We start from the raw sequence: 21,638 nt of genomic DNA, 5'->3' as shown, positions 1-21,638 counted from the left end.
TGGAGTTCTACAAATTAAACTTGATAACAATAAAAAAAGTGTAAAAATATTTTTGCATGTTGAATTTTTTTTCATCGAGGTTTTATTTTAAAGAAAACACTTAATTTTTAACAGGAACACTAAAAAATGTATCTATAATTACCTTGTATGGCTTTCAAAGTTTGTCGAAATTCTGCCAATCACTTTTGGAGTGTCTCAAATTAGTTTATTTGTCCTTGTATTTCATCATGGAGATTTTTCAAAGTATCAACCGATAGTGGATCGTTTGAATTAACCCTTTGTTTCTTTACATTCAGAATTGTAAAGATAAGTTCGATTTAATTTTTTTCAATTTTTCACATTAAAAAAGGTTTAAAATAAATGTTACGCTAAAATCATATGTGACTCAAGAACCACAAACCGAGAACCTTTGGTTAAAAGCTTTTTGATCATTTTTATCATGAATTATTGTTTATTAAAGTTTTCTGTAACCATCCAAATAACGCAAATTCTCTAATAAATAACAATAAACACCACTGCGATTTTTTCCGGTAAACAGTTTACATTTTGAAAATTCTGTATTTGTATCAAAAGCGTAGGCGTTAGCAACTGGTAGGGCTGTAAAAATGGTTTTATTATTGTGGGTATTTTAATTAAGTGAGGCTGAAGGTAGCGGGGGGGGGAACTAGATGGGAAGAGGAAGGCGGGGAAGTACCTGGCTTTTCAGATCTGGTCTCCAAAAATGAATTAACTTTAAGCAACGTTTCACCTTAGAATGGTGGTCTTCCACAGGGGCGATACTGAAAGTATCTTCCACTCTGGAACGTGCCGCAGATATACCCTCATTGTGAAATAATACAAATTAATATACTTACTTGGGAGTAATTGATATAAAATGATAGTAAATTTAAATGGGATAAGTAAGTGACCAAAATATGTAACCAGCTAAGAGCTCTATAGAATAATTTCTATAAATTAAAGTTTATATTGCCCCGCAGCGCACTTAAACTTGTATATAATCTATCCTTGGATACAGAATGAGAACATGGGGAAATACTAGCAATACTTATACGCGAAAAAAATATCTAACATATATAGACAAAGAAGCAATATACAACTATTGTTTTGTTCGGACGGTCCACGTACAATTTAAGGACTTGTACGGTTCATTATTATTATGGATAATTGGGGAGAAAGTAAATATAAAAAATCACTGGTGCAGTCACAGTTTTACGGAAAACAAAGGTCTAACGAGGAGGCCGATCGCTGGAACAGGTGTTTACCACTGATTTTTAATAAACTCAAAAAGAAGTCTGCAATTGAGGAATATGAGAAACCTTACACTAAAAACATAAAAAAGTCGGATAATAATTTTAAAAAAACAATGTGTTTGTAAAATATTTTTGTATTAATTACACAGTCTAAAACATTAATCCGTAACTTTTACTCCGACTTCTGTTATTCTTTATTGATTCCACAGTCTAAATCATTAATCCGTAACTTTTACTCCGATTGCTGTGATTCTTCTTTTACTATTCATAAAATATGTAATATTGTATGAATAGTAAAATATATTATTAGACCGGTCGGTGGCTGAGTTGACATCGCGTTTAGGTCCCACCCAGGCGTAGTATGTTCAATTCCTCGTGTGGCAGCTTTGCTGTATTATTGTTATTGAATAATAAAAAATCAAATTAAATTAATTTTGCGCATCCCGGGATATGAACCCGTGACCACGGGATTGCCAGATGAGAGCCGCACCCTTCGACCACGGAGGCATTGATCTTTTCAAGATGATTCCGTACAATATTTATTCTCAAAAATCTTCCTTACAACAATTAATAAGTACTTGTTAAAAATAGACGATGACTCCAGATTCGAATTAATACTGAAATATAATATAGACACCTAGGTACACACCACCTTTTGTTATTTTTCCGTGTAGTGTATGAATCATTTCTTGCATACATAATTAGTTTTATGTGTAGTGTGACCATATGTTTTTTTTTCAGCAATCGCCGGTCTGTTCGCCGTCTTCTCCAGCGTGGTGTTTACCTCTTCCGTCATCAACTTCCTCCGGGGTGACATCTCTGACCTGAAGTGAGTACCATTCTAATTAATTACTCCTCCTTACCATCGCCGCCTCGTACATTACTCGGATATTGGCGATCTATATTTGAGCGTTGCATAATTAAATGTCTGAAGTCGTGGAGTGATGTTCATAAATAAGTCTAAACCAATCAATTCATTCTTTAAGGGCCCGCAATCCCGTTTTTAACTAGCAATAATCTCCGTGTAAACATAAAACTTGTGTAGGTACTTCAAAAAGACTTATTTCGAAAAAGCTATATACAGACTGACCTATGTGGTAAAGCGTACTCTGGGGTGATATATCACCCGATTATAATCGGTATAAAAGCTATATACAGACTGACCTATGCGGTAAAGCGTACTCTGGGGTGATATATCACCCGATTATAATCGGTAAAAAAGCTGTATACAGACTGACCTATGTGGTAAAGCGTACTCTGGGGTGATATATCACCCGATTATAATCGGTAAAAAAGCTATATACAGACTGACCTATGTGGTAAATCGTACTCTGGGGTGATATATCACCCGATTATAATAGGTAAAAAAGCTATATACAGACTCACCTATGTGGTAAAGCGTACTCTGGGGTGATATATCACCCGATTATAATCGGTAAAAAAGCTATATACAGACTGACCTTTGCGGTAAAGCGCACTCTGGGGTGATATAATCATTCAAAAAATCAACCCGTAAAACCAAAGTTTTTTTTACTGTAATACATGTATTTTACAACTTGTTGCTTGCAGCCAGATTAGGTCCGATATTTATTTCGTATATTAACTGCTCTATAATATCGTCCGATTTCAGAGATATATTAGGAATTCACTAAAAGTTTATCAGAAAAAGGTCTGCAATCCCATTTTAACCGGATTACCAAATAATTTAAAGATATTCTTAATAAATCAGCAATACTTATTTTTCTCCGAGTACCGTTTTATCGTAAACCTATTTACATAAATACTAATTCTGACACTGATTTATTACTCCCGACAAGATATTTTTAGCAGTTATTTTTTAAAATAATATTTTAGTTTTTATCCTTGTTTTCTCATTTGGGTATTTTTATAGAACAAAAATCATTATTGTATGCTAATATTAACTTGTGTTAACTGTTTTTCTCTTGGGAAAATACCCCAACATGTACATAAGCGGTATTCGCATCCTGTAAAAAACTAGTTTTTAAAATTAAGTGCCTGTCGTCATAAAAAAATCATTAATGAACTTCGCTCAACAGCCCATCCCTCTATCGACAAGGAAAAAACGCGAATTTAATTCGTCGCGTAAAACTTTTGTAAAATAGGATTCATCATATCGTATATTAAGTCAAAATCATCATTTTGTGTATTTCTACCTACCTGCTTCTACTTGACACCTGTTTAAACTTTGAGATTGCTTATTTTAATTTATTCTACCAGGACCCTAGCAGAGAGCAGAGCCTATCTAATTTTATAGACCTGTTCTCAATTGATAATTTTTATGTGATAGCTATTGTGATGTCATCATAATACTTTGTACGATGTGTGATGTGAATTTAAATGAGGCATGTTTATTAAGATCGCCCCATGAATCATCTCATTATCCAAGCTCTAAGCCAATTAGATATTTAAAGATGACTTATAACCACTCTATTGGATCTCAGATCTCTAGTTAAACTTTCTCTGGAGGGGGTTACTCAAGGCTTCTCTTTTGGCCATTTCCTCGAGTACTTGTCATGCAGTTACTCCATTCACTTCCTGTGTTACTTAAATTACCACATGATGTATGGTATAATATGTGATAATATAAAATATATGACACCAGTGTGTAATTATTCATATTATATCGATGCGCGACCCGGTGTGGTTGGTGATTGTGGTGTGTGATGTTGCTAATCAAGAAAGTCAAATTATATCATTTTTGGTATCAATATATTTAGTCTCTAAGTTACGCAATGTATAACTGGTTTCTCCACTCATATATTTGCAAAACAATTATCTTTGATTAGCACTTTTTAATATCGTGGTCTTCGACCTGTTCTATTCAATGTTTCATCTCATTTAACATTGAATTGGCAAGTGCTTTATTATATGGGTAGTCGGAATGTCTACCAAGCTATGAATGGAAAAAAAATATATGTTTATCGTGCTAAAAAGCGAAACCGAAATTTTAGGTTTATGGCATTATTTGACATATCTTGGACAAAAGGTTACATGTAACCAAGATGACAATTGTGTAAATAAATGGATTTTAATATTTAATGGGCTCAATATAATAATTGTAGATATGACTCTTAAGTTAAAAAAATAATGTGACATAATTTACAGAAATCATAGTAATTATTTCTCCTAATTTTATACATGAGATATACCACCATAATAAAGCGAGGCTTGTGTGTATGGGGGGGGTACGTCATTTTGTTCGTTACTTTTTATGTAATATACGAAAGTATTCAGTTTATATTTCAGTGTGTTTTTCAACGAGAAATTTAAAATCTTTGTTGTTGAGTAGGTACACAATGTGTACATGAATAGATGTTTCGTTTTTTTTAACTAAAGTTTGCCTACTTACTCCAATTTACTTCAATTTTACAGGCAGAACTACCTAATTTAATTTTTTTGTTGTGGTTTTGATTTTTTTCTTGATTTTATAACATTATTGACCCTGACCAGGACTGGAAACTAAAGACCAGGGACTACTGTGGAATAAAAACTAGGGTCTAAGTAATAGAAACAATGAGATAATAATTACTAGGAACTAGGACCTTGAACTTGGGGTCTAAGAACTTGGAACTATGGACTAAAAACTGTCGACTAGATACTAGGGACTTGCGGTCTAATAACTTGGAACTAGAGACTATGGACTAACAACTGTCAACTAGGGACTTGTGGTCTAATAACTTGGAACTAAAGACTGGAAAACTAGGAACTATGGACTAAATACTGTCGATTAGATACTAGGGACTTGCGGTCTAATAACTTGGAACTAGAGACTGGAAAACTAGGGACTATGGACTAACAACTGTCGACTAGTTACTAGGGACTTGCGGTCTAATAACTTGGAACTAGAGACTGGAAAACTAGGGACTATGAACTAAAAACCAAGAACTGTCGACGGGATGCTAGGGAGTGCGCACTAGGGCTAGGAACAGGGTGACCAGCGACCAGTGCGCATCGCGTGTAGGCCAGCGAGCCACGAGGCACTGCGCACTGCGCCACATATCTTCACATTAAAAGTGAAACTGTTCTGCCCACCACGTAACGTAATAATAAGAAAGTTTCCAGGCGCGAGTTCGACGAACCACCGCCGGCCACTTGATCGGCTGCTCGGCCATTACGGACACGGTGAATCTTCTCATTTGATAACTCACATTCAGAAGTTAGCAACCATAACACTGAGTGATGATTCTTTCTTATAAACGGCGCCTCTAACATGAAGAAAGGCCCATAACCGGCTAAATATTATGACGCATGACCACTACTACCGTTGGTTGTTAGTTGTTGGCGAACGTTGAGCTTGACATTATTTATTGCATGTCTGTCGCTGCATCCGCCATCTCTACAGTCAGTTATTGTTTCTCCACGCGCCGTTTGAACTGTAGTCTAGCAGTCTGGCAAGTATTAATGTACATAATTGCTGAAAGACACCAAACCGTCAAGCACCAACATGCTTCATCCCAAATTGATGTACCAGCATTGCACAATGTGTATTATTCTTCTGGGGCGTGGGAAATCCTTTCCGTTTGCGGGACTACCAGTCTACCAGTTTCTTGCCCAACTCTTAACACTCTTTATTATTATTGAACAACTAGCTGACGTGTACGTGTGTTGTGAATTCTTGGATAAACATCGACTTATCTCTACTTTCTATACATATAATATGCATGTATTATACAGGTATTAAGAGACGTACTTGACTTACTTCAACCAGTGATTCCTGGCATTATTTGGAGTAAAAAATGAAAAATAAATTTTGGTCTCCTGTGACTTTATTGATGTTTTTTTTTTCTAAACATATTTTTTTGAAATTCTTCCACGTGTCGACACTGATCATTTCACATCGACTTTAGCTGTCCCTAGCTGTGTAGAAAAAAAAGCAAAAAATATATTTTGTCGGAACACTTGTTCATAAAAATACTCATATTTTCGCATTTCGTCATTATATATCATCAAGGCAAATGCAGGTGCATGCACACGTGTTCCGATATATTATGAATTTACTAAAAGTTTATCAGTAAACGGCTTGCAATTCCGTTTTTAACCGTTTAATTTGAAGAGATTTATGATTTATTTACTTATTCCATATTATGCTGTCTCAGTAGAGGTAAAGTCACAAGGAGGAAATCCATAATTGATTTTATTTTAGCTGTACAATACTTATGTACAAAATGATTAAATTTAATCTGTCGATATCCAGAAAATTAATAAATAAATAAAATAAGTAAGTAATTACTCTTTTACTTATTAACCTACCTAGTTATTTCACTTGTATGTAGGTATGCATCAATTTCTATAACCAATGGCGCAGGTAAATATATTCATTTATGAAAATCTTAATTAGTAATTTCTAGGACACATACATAGAGAATAAGAATAAAACAAGCTGTTTTGGGTAGAAATTTCTTTTTGCGAAAACACTCCTAAATTTCTGCCGAACATTGAGCAAGAATTACGGCCCTTGAATCTTTTTCGCATCGAGCCGTTCATACCGTAGCCGTTGTTTTATACTATTTAATAAACTAGCTGACGTGTACCCGGTGTTATTGGGGGTGATCATTGGGAGATAGACATAAACAATCACGGACTTTTCTGTAGGAATTTTCAAGATATACAATTCCGTAGTACATTATTTTGATGTATCTCATAAGGTTTAGCCAGCGTTAGCAATGTAATCGCCCGAAAATATATTTTTTACGTATATATAAATGACATTTTTGCTAATTTACTAAGAATCTCTTCAATTTATTCGTTATCCGGTCAAAACGGGATTGAAGACCCCTAACGAATGGTTTCCTCACGAACTTTTAGTAAAACACCAATTATAAAATAAATACGTATTATCACGATATAGGAACACATGTTCACAAAAATCCTAACATTTTCACATTTCGTCATTATATATTATTAAGACAAACGCAGGTGATTTGCGAAAAGTTTATCAGAAAGCTGCCTGCAATCCCGTTCTTAACCGGATTATCAATGATTTGAAGAGTTTTTTTTAATAAATTAGCAATACTCGTTTTTTCGCAATTCTGAATTTCAATGTTAATTTCATGTCGTTTTACCGCATTTAATAAATATGTACAGCGCCCTCGAAGTGATTTTTCACGAAAACGGCGCTTATAAATTTTCCAAATATTATTATTATTTTTCAAACAGCCCTTTTAACTGACTAATTGAGCTGAATCTCTAAAAGTTTTTGAAACTCCTGTCATTTGTGTTTACCTTGTAGGTATATTAATTAGGTAATTTTATCCAACATCTGTTGTAATCGTCTTCGATTTATTTAAATAACGTTTTATTTTTAATTTACCTTCCTGATCTCGACTTTAATTTGTATTTATTATTCTCGATGCGTTTTAATTAATTGTAATGTAGGCGATTAGTACCTAGTTAGTGTAGATATTGTGGTGCTAACTTATTTTTTTAATTGAATCGATCGTTATTTTAGCATCATTATTAAATTTGTATGAATCCATACCTGATCTTATATATTATTTTACATCTGAGATATATTAATGTACTGAACAAAATAATAATGCAGGGTCAAAGGCAGTGGCGGTTTTCTCCTAGGTGCAGTGAACTCTCGTAGATATACGAAAATAAAATAAACCTGTATTATAATTTTATTCATTCAAATTCCGTGTTTACAACCCGAATTATAGTGCCCAGCAGCGAGTCTGAAATGAATCTCATTCGTGCGTTATGAATGCCAGCGACTATGGAACTATCTGTTCTGATGCTGCGTATATATTTGGGAGCAAAAAACGCGAGCCGAGCATCGAATTACGGGAAAGGAACGAAGCAACCGCAAGCGCCATTTTTATATCACACATTTTCATCACACTTTCCCATAATTCGAGGCTCGGCTCGCAAATGTAAACGCAGCATAAAAATGGTTGATACAAAACATGCTAATAGCACCAGAGCAGTAGACGTGCAAACCTTGTTCTTTTACTGGGTGACCGTGTAGCCACTATGAGATTTTTTAACACCAAATTTATAAGGAATAATTTTGCAAGAATCAACAGATTTTTTTATGTGATTATCGTGTTTTATGTGGTTACTAAAATAAGTTAATTACTGAAGATGTCACTTTTTTATATAAAAAAATTAAGAGTTTCTTTCGTAAATTGTTATTTTCGTATAGAAAACTATTTTTGTCACCTACGACATTATAGTATTTAGCCACAGACATTTGCACAGCGCCGATTTATATTGTTGTTGCTAGGTCGCTAATCTCTGGTTCCTTTCTTTACATCTAAGCGAAAATGTAGGTTCTATGATAACTTAACATGTGACAATTCAACACACCTTAAAAGTAATTAAAAACGATGAAAAAAAAACAACTTGTAAACCTAACCTACGTAACCTTTTTTAGCCTTGTTTTTGTTTCATCACTTTTCGTGACTTTATATCACTTTATATAGGTGTGGTGAATTGCCATTTTGATGAGTTATTATATCTGGTCACCAAAAATATAACATCGAAAATACCAAAGTAGGATTTTTCGTATATCTTTTTTTCTCCCTTTTTAATCTCGATTGAACTTCCAATGAGATACACCACGAACCGCCACTGTTCAAACGGGAATACAGAATATTAAGGGGTCTTGGCTAATTTTGTTAAAAATTGGACAATTGATATTTCAAAGCACCATAACTCTATTTCATGATGTTTCGAACTGAAAAAGTTTGCATTGTTCTTAAAACTATTTAAATTTCATGACGCTAGAGCTCACCGTTGGAGATTTTTTACTGCTTCAACGACCTGATTTTTTCTTCGGTAATATTTGATAGTAATGGCTAATTCATCATAAATATTCTTACTAAATGGTTGATCACATTGGATTATTAAATGTTTTCGCAATATTTAAAAAAATCTTGATATTTAGTGTTTTTGTTGGTTGCCCAACATCTTTTGAATGATTAAATAGACCTTCAACGTTCAGATCTTAAAAACAATTTCGAACCGAAGTGGGCAAGACCAAGCATTATTCCCGCGTGAAGATAGAAAGGAAACATGTGATACAGAGCACTAACGCCTTTTTAGTGGAAATATCTTATAAACGCGCACGGAAAAGGTCATATTATTATACCAGTGTGAGTTATTCGAATTTATTATTAGATACTATTTTTGAAAAACGTATTCCAACTCTCATGAAAAATGCGTTTGGAAAAGATAATACTGAAGAGAGTCGAGATAATTCGACTTCAATTATTATTTTTGAAAATAGAATTCCGGTTCTTGAATAGATATCGAATGTGGATTTAAAATTATTCTCCTGTAATTATTTTTGAAAATAGAATTCTGATTCTTAAATAGATATCGAATGTGGAATTAAAATTATTCTCCTGTAATTATTTTTGTAAATAGAATTCTGATTCTTGAATAGATATCGAATGTGGATTTAAAATTATTCTCCTGTAATTATTTTTGAAAATAGAATTCTGATTCTTAAATAGATATCGAATGTGGAATTAAAATTATTCTCCTGTAATTATTTTTGAAAATAGAATTCTGATTCTTGAATAGATATCGAATGTGGAATTAAAATTATTCTCCTGTAATTATTTTTGAAAATAGAATTCCGATTCTCGAATAGATATCGAATGTGGAATTAAAATTATTTTTGAAAATTGAATTATAGAACAAATTTTTTCCATTGTTTATTATGAGGAACGGCTGCAATACCTTTTTTTATACCCAACCAAACTGAATAATATTTTTTTAATCAATGTTGTATAACCACTTGATTATACAACATAGACTACTTTCTATAAATATAATATGCATGTATTATATATGTAAACCTTTCGGAAGAAATTCTCTAAATGATAGTGAAACTCCTATCAAAATTCGTCGCTTAGTTTAGAAGAACTAAGCGCTCAAACCGACAGACGCGGATAGCGACTTTATGTGTTAAACCTACTATTTAGAGATGTCTGGAATAAGCTTGGATCCCCTCTAATGTCGTTAAGCAGGTTTTTGCTACAGCTTTTTTATAAAATATTGCAACTTAATTTTCTGTAATTTATATTCAAGAAAATATTATAAAAGCACTAAAATTAAGCATATCTGTTTAATAAACAACACCCTAATGATTTTTGTCTAAATTAACATTATGATTATTTCGCAAAAGGCTGACTTTATAATGAAGATCAAACTTATTATTTATTAATATTTTTAATTAAATAATTATACGTTGGAAATAACTGGGTGACTGATCTAAACTGCTCATTTAGTTGCTAATCTAATATTCCCTGGTGATTTGAGTAGTATATTTTTTTTTATTTGAAATCAGTTAGTGATTTTAAACTTTTGAAATTTGTTGTGGAACGACTGTAAATGTATATTTTTGTAGTTATATTAATTTCGTGAGAAACTGGGAGAACCTATACCGAGGTGTCAGAATGGGCTGGTCCTGGCCAGCAATAGCTGCACATAGGGTTGCCAGATGCCCGATTTTGGACCGGACAATACGGTTTTTTGAACGGCTTTCGGTCTAGAATTTTTTTTTTAAATACGCGACATATATACCTCACGAGATAATTTACAGAGCAAAAGCTGTGAGCGAATCTGGCGGGTGTTAGCAAGACTTGCTCAAATCTGTTAAAAATGGTACAATATGTGTGCAGTGTTACCGTCTCCAATGCCGTTGTAGAAAAAAAACTTAGCGTAATGGGTAATGTATGGACTGACGAAAGAAATCTACTATGTGTGAATACCGTAAAAAGCGAATTATGTGTTTTCTTAAATTTAAATGTCAATTGCACTGAATTTAAAGATACAATTTCAGGCAATAAACGATTATTTAAAGCATCTAGTGCCAAATATGTTAAAAAGTGATTTTTTTGCTTACCAATAGTAATAACAAATATAAGTTTTAATGTTTACTAAGTGTTTCATTGTGTTCACCCTCAGAAATTTTCGGTAATTTTTGTCTGTTTGTTTTGGTCAAAATCAAAGGGGTTTATGAATATCAAAGGACCTTTTGATTTTCGACAAATTGTACCAAAAAAAAATCAAAGGGGGGACCCTTTGATAAAAAATTTTAGTTTTTTTTTTTATCTGGACCATCTGGCAACCCTAGGTGCATATCATGGGGGCAAATGGGGGCGGTAAAAGGCCCAAAGTGGGTGTAGGACTGAAATAAGGGTCAGAGGAATTTTAAAAAATCCTAATGAAATCAACTCAATCAGTCGTGGTTACATCATTACAAAAATCTTTGTAGAAAAATATACATAGTTGAAAAGTGAACATTGAGCCAGATAAGGTTGGGAACCTCTGGTTAAATGAAGCTATTAATATAAACCTCTGAATGAAGCTATTGACATTTGTTTAATTGTATTTTGGAAGAGGTTTCATAATGTTTGTATGTTTTCCCCAGGGACGCGCTGTTTTTCTTCGTGCTCCTGATCGACGTATCCAAAGCCTCGCTGCTGGCGCGCCTCGCGCTCGCAGCGGGCAGCCAGCGCGAGGTGCGCGAGAGCATCGCGCACGGCGTGCAGCTGCTGGGCCCGCCTCTCACGCTCGACACGCTCGTGGAGGCGCTGCTCGTGGGCGTGGGCGTGCTCAGCGGCGTGCCGCGCCTCGTGGCGCTCAGCTGGTACGCGTGCATGTCCGTGGTGGTCAACTACGTGGTCTTCATGACTCTCTACCCCGCCTGTCTGTCGCTGGTTTCCGAGGTGAGTTTCTATATAATATCTGTTTAGCCAGGTACTTCCAACCTTTCTCTTCCCATCTCCTTCCTCAACCCACTCTATTTAGCCCGACAACACACAATTATCAAAGGATTGATACGTGTAATCGATAAAAGAGAATGAAAGAAATATGAATATAAAAATTCAAAATACACCCAAAATTACAAACAGGTTAAGGCCCCATAGTAAGCATTCAAATATTTTTTTATTTATTTTTTTTTATTTTACGACAGACAGGTAAGTCCAATTATGGTACAATTTTATTATAACTAACAATACATGTACATATTTTTTTTAAAACATGGTATAGTGATATTAAACACATCTATATCCGCTGGTAGGGCATTTAGCAAGGTCATACCTCTTGTCATGCTATGTTGGGCAATGACATCTGTCCGACCCTGCGGTATACAGAATAGGTCGTGGCTACGATTTCGACAGTATTTATCAGGAACGAATAAGCCACAGCATGACAGGAGATATGGACAATCGATAAGGTTTTTTAGTAACTTTAATTCAAATACCATGAGTCCGGCATTACGCCTGGCTTCCAGGCTTTGGTAATTTGTCTCCTTTAGCAGTTCCACGTGATGCATGAATTTCGGATATATTCCGTATGATCGCATGTAAACATACCTTAGGATTTTTTTTTTGAATTTGTTCAATCATATTTATGTATTTAAGTTGATAAGGTATCCAGACAGTACTGGCGTACTCCAGCTTGCTTCTGACCACTCCGTTGAACATGGCGGTCATTGCTTCTATGTTATTGAATTGTTATAATAATTGTTATATAATATGGTTTGAACAAGAGATATGCATATACGAATGTTAGAGGCAGCGCGCTAATATTAATAAACAATAATAATTAAGCGAAAATATTTAATAAAAAATCATTTTTCAAAAATCTGTTAGTGAAAAAATAAGAAAATACACAGATTTAGGAAATGAAATAAAAAGAATTTGGCATTCTCAGACTATAAAAATATTACCATTTGTTATTTCGGCTACTGGCATTATACCTAGCTCTCTAATTAAAAATTTAGGCGTATGAGATCTATCAAAAAATTTATATATAAAGATGCAAAAGTCGGTCATTTTGAATACATGTAGGATAACAAAATATTTTTTAAATATTTATGTTGAGGGATCAGTAGGATTTATAGGCCCTGTTAGAAGTTCTACCGAGCCGAACCCTCTGATATGAAAATATCTGGAGTCGGTGAATTATTTTCCCATTTGATCTCTGGTGAGTTGACGTGTTGTTCTTGTATTGTTTTGTATTTATTTTGCTTATATAATGCACTTACATAATGTTGATTGACTAGATGATCATTTGTGGAAAAGTGTGTGGAAGGGTTAAGTTTTTCCTTTGGGGAAGATTTAACCCGGACAACAAAATCGGAAGTTTAAAAAAACACCTCTATAATTGAATGTTTCTTTGTTTGTTCCATACGCGTTGCTATACCATTCATCCAATTTTGTTGAAAATTTCATAGTTTGTTCTTATTAGTGCCAGGAGTATTTAGAGAGTGGTTTGAACGGTAGAAGAAATCAGGGACGCTCGAGAAAGACATAATGTAATTTGTTAGCAGTAACAATGTGGATTTAATGATACTACACAAAGTGAATGGTAGAAAAAGTTGGGATTGCCCGAGGAAGATATAAATAAAATTATAATTATTTTTTAATGATAAAAATAATAATATTTGACAAGTCAAAATATTTCACCAACAAATGTAGATATAATATGTCTCGACGCCATCTAGTGGGAAATTTAGCACTAACAAAGCCTTTCCTACATTTGATTGAAGTACTAGTGTATATTAACTTATTTTTCGGGTTGGAAATAAGCCGACGTAGCTCAGTGGTCCAGAGCACCTGACCAAACATCAGAAGGTGCAGATTCAATTCCCTTCGGCGGCATTTATTTTTACTCGGGAGATATTTTCAATTTGTTATTTCAGGCGACTAATTATTACTTATAATAATTTGTTAAAATAATTATTTGTGACGTATGACTTGGAAGGGAATAGTTGAAGAGTTCGAGGTCGCCCGAGGAAGACATGGCACAATCAAGTGTAACACACACTTATTACAATAAAATAATATTATTTCCACCTTTAAAATGCACCCAGTTGTCAGGTACTCTCACTCGTAGAATTCACAACCCCAAAAAATTTTCCCAAACCATTTATAAGTCCCCAAGCAAAGCCGGGTACACATCAGCTAGCCTAATAAAAACTTTTTTTTTCATAAATTAGATATGAAACCAAAAATCCAAAATGCATCTATTTCGTACCAGTGTTATGTGCAATAGTCCTTCAGGTATGTAGGTACCTACTCACAATATGATAAATCTAAACAATGGAACAATTGAATTGAACATTTTTTCTCTTGATTGAAAATAATGAACATTTAAGTTGGTAGACACATTCATTAAAGTCCCAGTCCGGCTACGAGGCAATATCTAACTCGTGCACTTCTATTTGGGTAACCAAAAATCTACTAAACCGTCACACCATGGAGATAATTTCAATCACACCTTTGTGCATTTCAGTTGTCAAACGGAGCAAGGAGTGGTGAGGCTCCAGGAGCCGGACTATTGCGGGCTCTCCACGCGGCTGAAGAAGAACAGAAACCCAACCCGGTCGTGCAACGGGTGAAACTCATCATGTCCGCTGGCTTACTTATGGTTCATCTCCACAGGTGATTATTCTTCTCATTTCTTCCTCAACTAGAATAATGTCTTATCATATTTGGATTACTTCTACAGCGCCGATTTTGCGAGAAAATCACCTCATAGCCCTTTACAATTTTATTTATTTATTCATTTTCGGAAAATTGACAGTTTACATTTTATCAGTGTAGCATACAGCAAAAATAAAACCAATTATGGATGTCCCGCTTGTTACTTTACCTCTAATAAGACAACGCATAAAAACAATGAAATTTATGAGAAAATTTACCAAAACAAAAATCGCTTATGAGAAGTAAAAAAAGCATTTATTTTATCGAGCATATTCTGGTGGTAATTGAAGATGTCATATTAAGACAAGAAGTATTTTAAAAATAAGACAGGATATAACTTTAATTAGGTTCAATTCAGAATTACATAAAACAACAACTACAAAAATCACTCATGACAATAATAATTCAGTGTATGTATAGTCACAGTTGTCATTTATTGGTAACCATAAGAAGACAGTTTAAATTAAATTATCTAACCTATAACTTATCACTTGGATATATAACTAATAATATACAGCTTACAGCTAAGATTAATTGTTAGTGACTCATAACTAAGTAACTATCTACTGAGACTTATAATTAGTAACTTACAACTAGTGACTTTAACTAATGACTTAACAGCCATTGACATAGACAGACTTGGTTTATGCATCCCACAATGGTCCCTCGTAGATTTTGTCATTTCATTCAACATTCAAATAAGTTTATTTTAAAATGTATTTTTATCCATTGACAATAGGTGAGCCCTAACCTGTTTCTTAATGAATTAGTTAGGTCCATTGACAAAAGGCGAGAAGATTCTGTTGAGCACCCCCCGCAGCTGACATTCGACTTTTACAAGAGGAAGTGCATATCTCTAAAGAATATCTATTAGCCAGTATTGTCCTCCTGATAAACATCTCCACTGTCATTTTTGAGCCACTTGGAACAGATCTAAATGTTTTAATGTTGAGACTTATTTATTGTTAGTGTCACCTTGGCTTTGGAGCACGACCGTTGTGCGCTCCCAAATGTCCAAAAATCTAATTTAATGTGAAACCTTTATCTTAAACACATTTTAATATATAATATTGTGATCTAACTTAATTGTGTGTGTTTTTGTTCAGTCGGTGGTCTTTAAAGGGAGATTCAGACCACGGAGGTCCAGGAGATTCCATCACCAATCAACACAGCATCTTGAATAGGACAGAGGAAGCAATCTTTCCTTCGTACATGAAGTAAGTTATTTATAAAGTACTAAAGGTTTAATATCTATATTGTAATCTAATGATTGATGATGATTAATTAAATGGCAAAGGTGCTTTACCCTTTAACTCTTAATAATTAACGATTGACCCGTCAACATCAAATCTATTGCAATTAATGTCCATGATATAAAAGAATGTGAGTAACATGATCCCATACAATGCGCATTATTATTATAACATAACATCACTATTAGTAAATAAATTACGGCTTGTTTTGATGACACGTAACCTATAACCGTTCTCATTATATTCTCTGTAATTTTCCTGCACTTTAAAACGTGATTCAAATAAGTAAAATATTGCGCAAACTTCTTAATACCCGTTGTCCTTTTATTGTATTTCATGTCATGATCCATTTTCAGGTGGCTAACAGTGAGCGTGGAGCATATTGTAATTTTAATACTCGTCTGCGCGCTGGCCGCAAAATTCATCTTCTTTGAGGACCAAGAAGAACTTGATACTAAACTAATACTATCTGCCAAAAAAGTAGAGAGCGAAACTAGAGAAGAAGCAATGAATAACCTTACCAAAGAATCTAGCGTGAAGCACGTGGCCTCCCTAGCGGACTTGAGGTTAAGCGGTGAACAAGTGAAACCAAAAAGGCCGATATTTGAACTTAGCGATTTTGAATCGGAAGACAAAGAAACTCAAACTGAAGTGAGCACCGTGCCTACCTTAACTGCCAGTGAAAAGAAAATTAGTATAGATAATATTCCCCGGTTTCCTCGTACGGAAGCTGAGTGCCTGGAAATATACAAGTCTGAACTGGGTGCCGAGGGATTGTCCGATAACGAGGTCATCTTGCTGGTCAACAAGGGACACATTCCCCTCTACAAACTGGAGGGCGCTCTGGGGGACAATCTGCGAGGAGTGAAGTTGAGGAGAGAAATCATCACACAGCGAAGTGGATTCCAGCCGGATATTCTCGATGGACTGCCTTTCTTACATTACGACTACTCTAAGGTAAATTATCCTTTTCATGTTTACTTTGCACTGGTAGATCATGTTCTGGTATGCACTTATTTCGCCTCAGTTTGACAGTACCTCCGAGACAGCCACAATTAAAAATGAACCCATAAAAAAATCATTTCATCCACTTGAGATTTTCATACATTCAATTTTGGATTCGGTTCTTTCCAAAAATCGTATCTCCGAATATTAATATGGAAACATAAAAACTACTTACTGTGACTTAAAGCCAATGAATCCATCTATATTTCACCATTTTTCCCATATTTTTTGGTTTACTAAAAAAAATTAACAAAATGCATGAATTCTGTTAGTTACTGAAATTGTCATACCTTGTACATATTTGGGGCAATATTGAATATTACTATTTCCGTATGTTGTCTATGATTCATGATCCAATACCTTATCTAGAATATTAAATGAGACGGACATCAGTGACATCTTTTGGTATTCTATAGAAGCTTAATCAGGCTAGCGACATACTAAACATATTAGCTGATTGAGAGAAGTTCAAAATAAATTAATAAAAACTCCCTCCTACAGCTGCTACCCAAATTGGGAAGCTATCACTCCAGTGGTTGTAGAATGAAACTATTAATATTCATTATGTTTAATTTAAAAAAATTTAATTTACAATAGGTGCTGAACACTTGCTGTGAAAACGTAATCGGCTACGTAGGAATCCCGGTGGGTTTTGCTGGTCCTCTGATAGTGGACGGAATCCCGTACATGGTGCCCATGGCCACCACGGAGGGAGCTCTGGTGGCCTCTACGAACCGCGGAGCCAAGGCTTTGGGCGCCCGAGGAGTCACATCCGTTGTGGAAGATATTGGCATGACAAGAGCACCAGTTGTCAGTTTTCCCAATGTCGTCAGAGCTTGGTAATAAGAAATAATTTACAATAAGAATCTTTACAACCTTAAATGATTCCAACAGTCTGCCACTGAGACCTGCATTTCAACCTCTATATCTAAAACATGATCTGTCGCTTACGACAAAGAACGACTATCGGGGGTATGCCTTGCAGTCATCCATTGCCATACAGCAGACAATCCTTGCTTCACTTGTATTCTTCTCATTAATCATTTTTGTTGTTCTTCCTTTATTAGTGAGGCGAAAAGGTGGATTGAAGGTAAAGAAAACTTTGAAAAAATCAAGGAGGCATTTGATGCGACCAGCCGATTTGCCCGACTTCAAGAAATCCACATTGCAGTTGACGGCCCCCAGCTGTACATCAGGTTCCGTGCTACGACCGGAGACGCCATGGGAATGAACATGGTGTCCAAGGGAGCCGAAATGGCCCTGCGCTATATTCACCAGCACTTCACAGATATGACAATCATAAGCTTATCTGGAAATTACTGTTCAGACAAAAAGCCAGCAGCAATTAATTGGTTAGTACATCATCTCTGCTTTCTCATACTATATATATTATTTTTGCTATTCACTATATACTTTTGAGCTGAAATAACACTATTGCTCTACCTAAATTTAATGTTGTCTTTCTTTGACTTTTATAGGATTAAAGGACGAGGTAAACGAGTTGTTTGCGAAACGGTCATCGAGGGAGAGACACTTAGGACTATATTTAAAACTGATGTCAAAACTTTAGTAAGATGTAATAAACTGAAAAACCTGTCCGGTTCAGCCTTGGCTGGCACAATCGGTAAGACCAAAACTTATTTTTATCAATAATTTATAACATAATATTATACACTGAAACTCTCTTAAAAAGTTTTCAAGTAGCGTGAAAAAACCTTATATCTAGGTTCCAAAGGGCATATTTATTTCATTTTAATTTGCAAAGAATGGAAAAACAAATCTTCCTACCATGGTGCCGTCCCTGGCTGTAGTTGTTCGGTACGAATAACTTATAGCATTCCAGGAGGTATGGGCTATCTATTAAATTATTCATAATTTTATACACCATTACTGATAGGACCCACTCGTCCTCGACTGGCGACTTAGGTAGCGCGTTTTATTGAGTAAAACTTTGTGATGCATGAATCGCGGGTTCTCTCCGTGCATTCTTATATACAGGTATCTAAGGAACTTTTTTATAGTCTGTTCTAGTTTCTCAGTGTATTTTTGCTGTTACGGGACTAATTCAGCTGAGGCATAATACAATTTTAAACCTTATAATGCAATATAATTTATACATAGCCATCATTGCTTCGGGATTAGAAAACTGTTTGCAACATCTTATTACAAAGCCTAGAAGCTTGTACCATGATGATTTCAACTGCAATATATAGTCTGAAAACATAAGTTTGGGATCAAAGCCTACCCCTAGGTCCTTGATTGATTTTAATGGTGACAATATATCTTTTTTTAATACAATAATCAAACTTGATAGGGTTTCTCGAACGTGTATATGACATAGTGACACATTTCTTTGTATTAAAAAATAATTTATTTTCATCAGCACATGATGAAATTGAATCCAAATCGATTTGTAATTTGACACAATCTTACCCGTCACAAAGTAATTTCAGATCATCAGCAAAAAGCAGGCAAGTGGCATATTTGATACACTCTTGAATGTCATCAATTAAAATTATAAATAGAAGTGACCCTAGATTTGACCCCTTTGGTACTCCAGAGAATGCAGAGAATTCCCTAGACCCATATCCATCGATGCATACGGTCTCCTATTCCTCAAATAGGTGGCAAAAAAAATTTAGAAGAGGCTTGTCGAAACCTATTCTATGCAGTTTTCGTAACAGTTGATGTTGCGCATCTAATTCTCTTGCCACTCTCTGTGAGAGTTCGAGAAGATTAGAGACAGTGGACATCTTTGGTAAAAATGCATGTCGATTTCCCCAGAGTAACCCAGGTTTAATTTGTTGGTTCAGCTTTTCGCTAATTATTGTTTCAAATATTTTTGGAAGTATTGACAGTACCGCTATTAGTCTGTAGTTCTGGACATTCGTTTTACTCCCTGATTTGTGAATCGGGCTTACCTAAGTAAGTTTCCAGGATTGAGGAAAAGTGGAAGTGGAAATACTGAGGTTGAAGATAAAACATATCGGATTGAAGAATTGTTCTTCAAACTTGATAATAATATGAGGTGGGATTCCATCTGGCCCCGTGGCATCCGCACACGCGGTTTACGGGTTTGGACCACCCAGCCACTACCGATGTCCTCGACATCGTCTGGTTGTGACGATGTCGGCTGCACTATTTTTAGAGGCTTAGTAGTGGGACACTTAGCCTCCGTTTTCTTGTTGTTTGCGTTTGTTTTACGCGAGCCTTCTGTGGCCGCGGTCCGCGGGTCCACGATTGTGGGCCCCTGTGGAGGAGTTCCTCAGCCGGCCGCTTCGAGCTACCTTCGCGCACAACTTAGCAATCGTATTGTTTTCACAAATTACTTCTGATTTCTGCTCACCAATTGTTTCCTTGAGTTCTGACACCGTTTTTGTGAGCACTTTGATCTTCTTTATCAACTCCACTACATTTTGTTTTATGGAGTCCCACGCTTGGTTAGATCGCGTAGCCATATTAATTTTAATTATTCGGAGCGTTTAAATCCACGACTGCACTGATGTAGTATTTTTATTAATATCTAATATATTTTTGCTTTCAAAGCGATTAAGATGTAGATACGTCACTTAACCTTATCTTCGCGGCTGTCACATATGTAATCCATTGGCGGTCATCCCTGTACGCGGTTGTAACATTTGTGATCCTGGATTTCACTAAAACGCATATAACATGTCAAAACGTGCCATGTGTTGCAACTACACTGCTTTGTAAAGGTTAAAACATATACAAATGAAACTTTAAATGAATTACACATCCGACATTGTTTATTGTGACCGTCGATATTAAAAGTTGTATGTATTAGTAGTACAAAAATATAATCAATAAGTGTTAGAATTGAATGTTTTGTGTTACAAGGTGGTAACAATGCGCACGCTGCCAACATGGTGACGGCGATCTTCATAGCCACGGGTCAGGACCCGGCGCAGAATGTGACCAGCAGCAACTGCAGCACCAGCATGGAGCCCGCCGGAGATGATGGGGAGGACCTCTACATGACCTGCACCATGCCCTCCTTGGAAGTCGGCACTGTTGGTAAGTTCACCCTTTTGATTAAATAGACTATGTTTTATGATTTGCCAGTTTTACCTAGGTATCTTACATACTAAATCATAACAACAATAGTTAATAAACTTTAATTAAATAATATTTATTCATGTATGTATATGTCTAGTAAAATAGGTTAGTACTCGATAAGTAATGGTACTATAGACAGCCCTGATTTACTAAACCTCATGAATTTTTCGTAAGAGAGCTACTCATTTACAGTGGCGGATCTATTTAACCTCATGGAAGGTAGTTAGAAGAAGGATATACCATTATATTATCCATAGGCCACACTGGCTTTTACAAAAATGAAATAAATATGTACATAATAATTCAGTAGAACAGTAATCATGAAGTAAAATTAATATTTAAAATTATATAGAACCCGTGCAGAAGAAATAATAATAAATTATGGTAACCTAAATTATTATTATTATTGAGGTATGTTATTATAGCCTTCTTGTAACTATATTCGGTGTATTGTGATGGAGGACTTAGCCAGCCGAGGAATTGAACACACGACGCCTGGGTGGGACCCAAACCTCGATGTCAACTCGGCCACCGACCAGTCGAAGTATACTTGTATTCAATAACGATCGGTGTTGAATACA

At 35.2% G+C, this 21,638-nt stretch overlaps 1 protein-coding gene across 2 annotated transcripts in view; it reads left to right on the top strand.

The window, feature by feature from the left end:
* Window positions 1–21,638, top strand: part of Hmgcr (HMG coenzyme A reductase) — a 98,778-nt gene that overhangs the window by 74,052 nt on the left and 3,088 nt on the right. For both annotated transcript variants that reach the window (XM_089650732.1, XM_089650733.1), the window contains exons 3-11: window positions 1,992–2,079; window positions 11,659–11,956; window positions 14,532–14,680; window positions 15,829–15,939; window positions 16,332–16,932; window positions 17,578–17,819; window positions 18,048–18,332; window positions 18,459–18,604; window positions 20,839–21,015. In XM_089650732.1, the coding sequence (XP_089506858.1) occupies window positions 1,992–2,079; window positions 11,659–11,956; window positions 14,532–14,680; window positions 15,829–15,939; window positions 16,332–16,932; window positions 17,578–17,819; window positions 18,048–18,332; window positions 18,459–18,604; window positions 20,839–21,015 (2,097 nt within the window). The remainder of the gene's footprint in view (window positions 1–1,991; window positions 2,080–11,658; window positions 11,957–14,531; window positions 14,681–15,828; window positions 15,940–16,331; window positions 16,933–17,577; window positions 17,820–18,047; window positions 18,333–18,458; window positions 18,605–20,838; window positions 21,016–21,638) is intronic.

Source organism: Hesperophylax consimilis, chromosome 3 (genome assembly GCF_061612785.1).
Source record: "Hesperophylax consimilis isolate HC1 chromosome 3, BYU_Hcon_1.0, whole genome shotgun sequence".
In the NCBI taxonomy this organism is placed as follows: domain Eukaryota; kingdom Metazoa; phylum Arthropoda; class Insecta; order Trichoptera; family Limnephilidae; genus Hesperophylax; species Hesperophylax consimilis.
The sequence above is the reverse complement of the archived record's forward strand: the minus strand, read 5'-3'. Positions and strand labels throughout refer to the sequence as shown.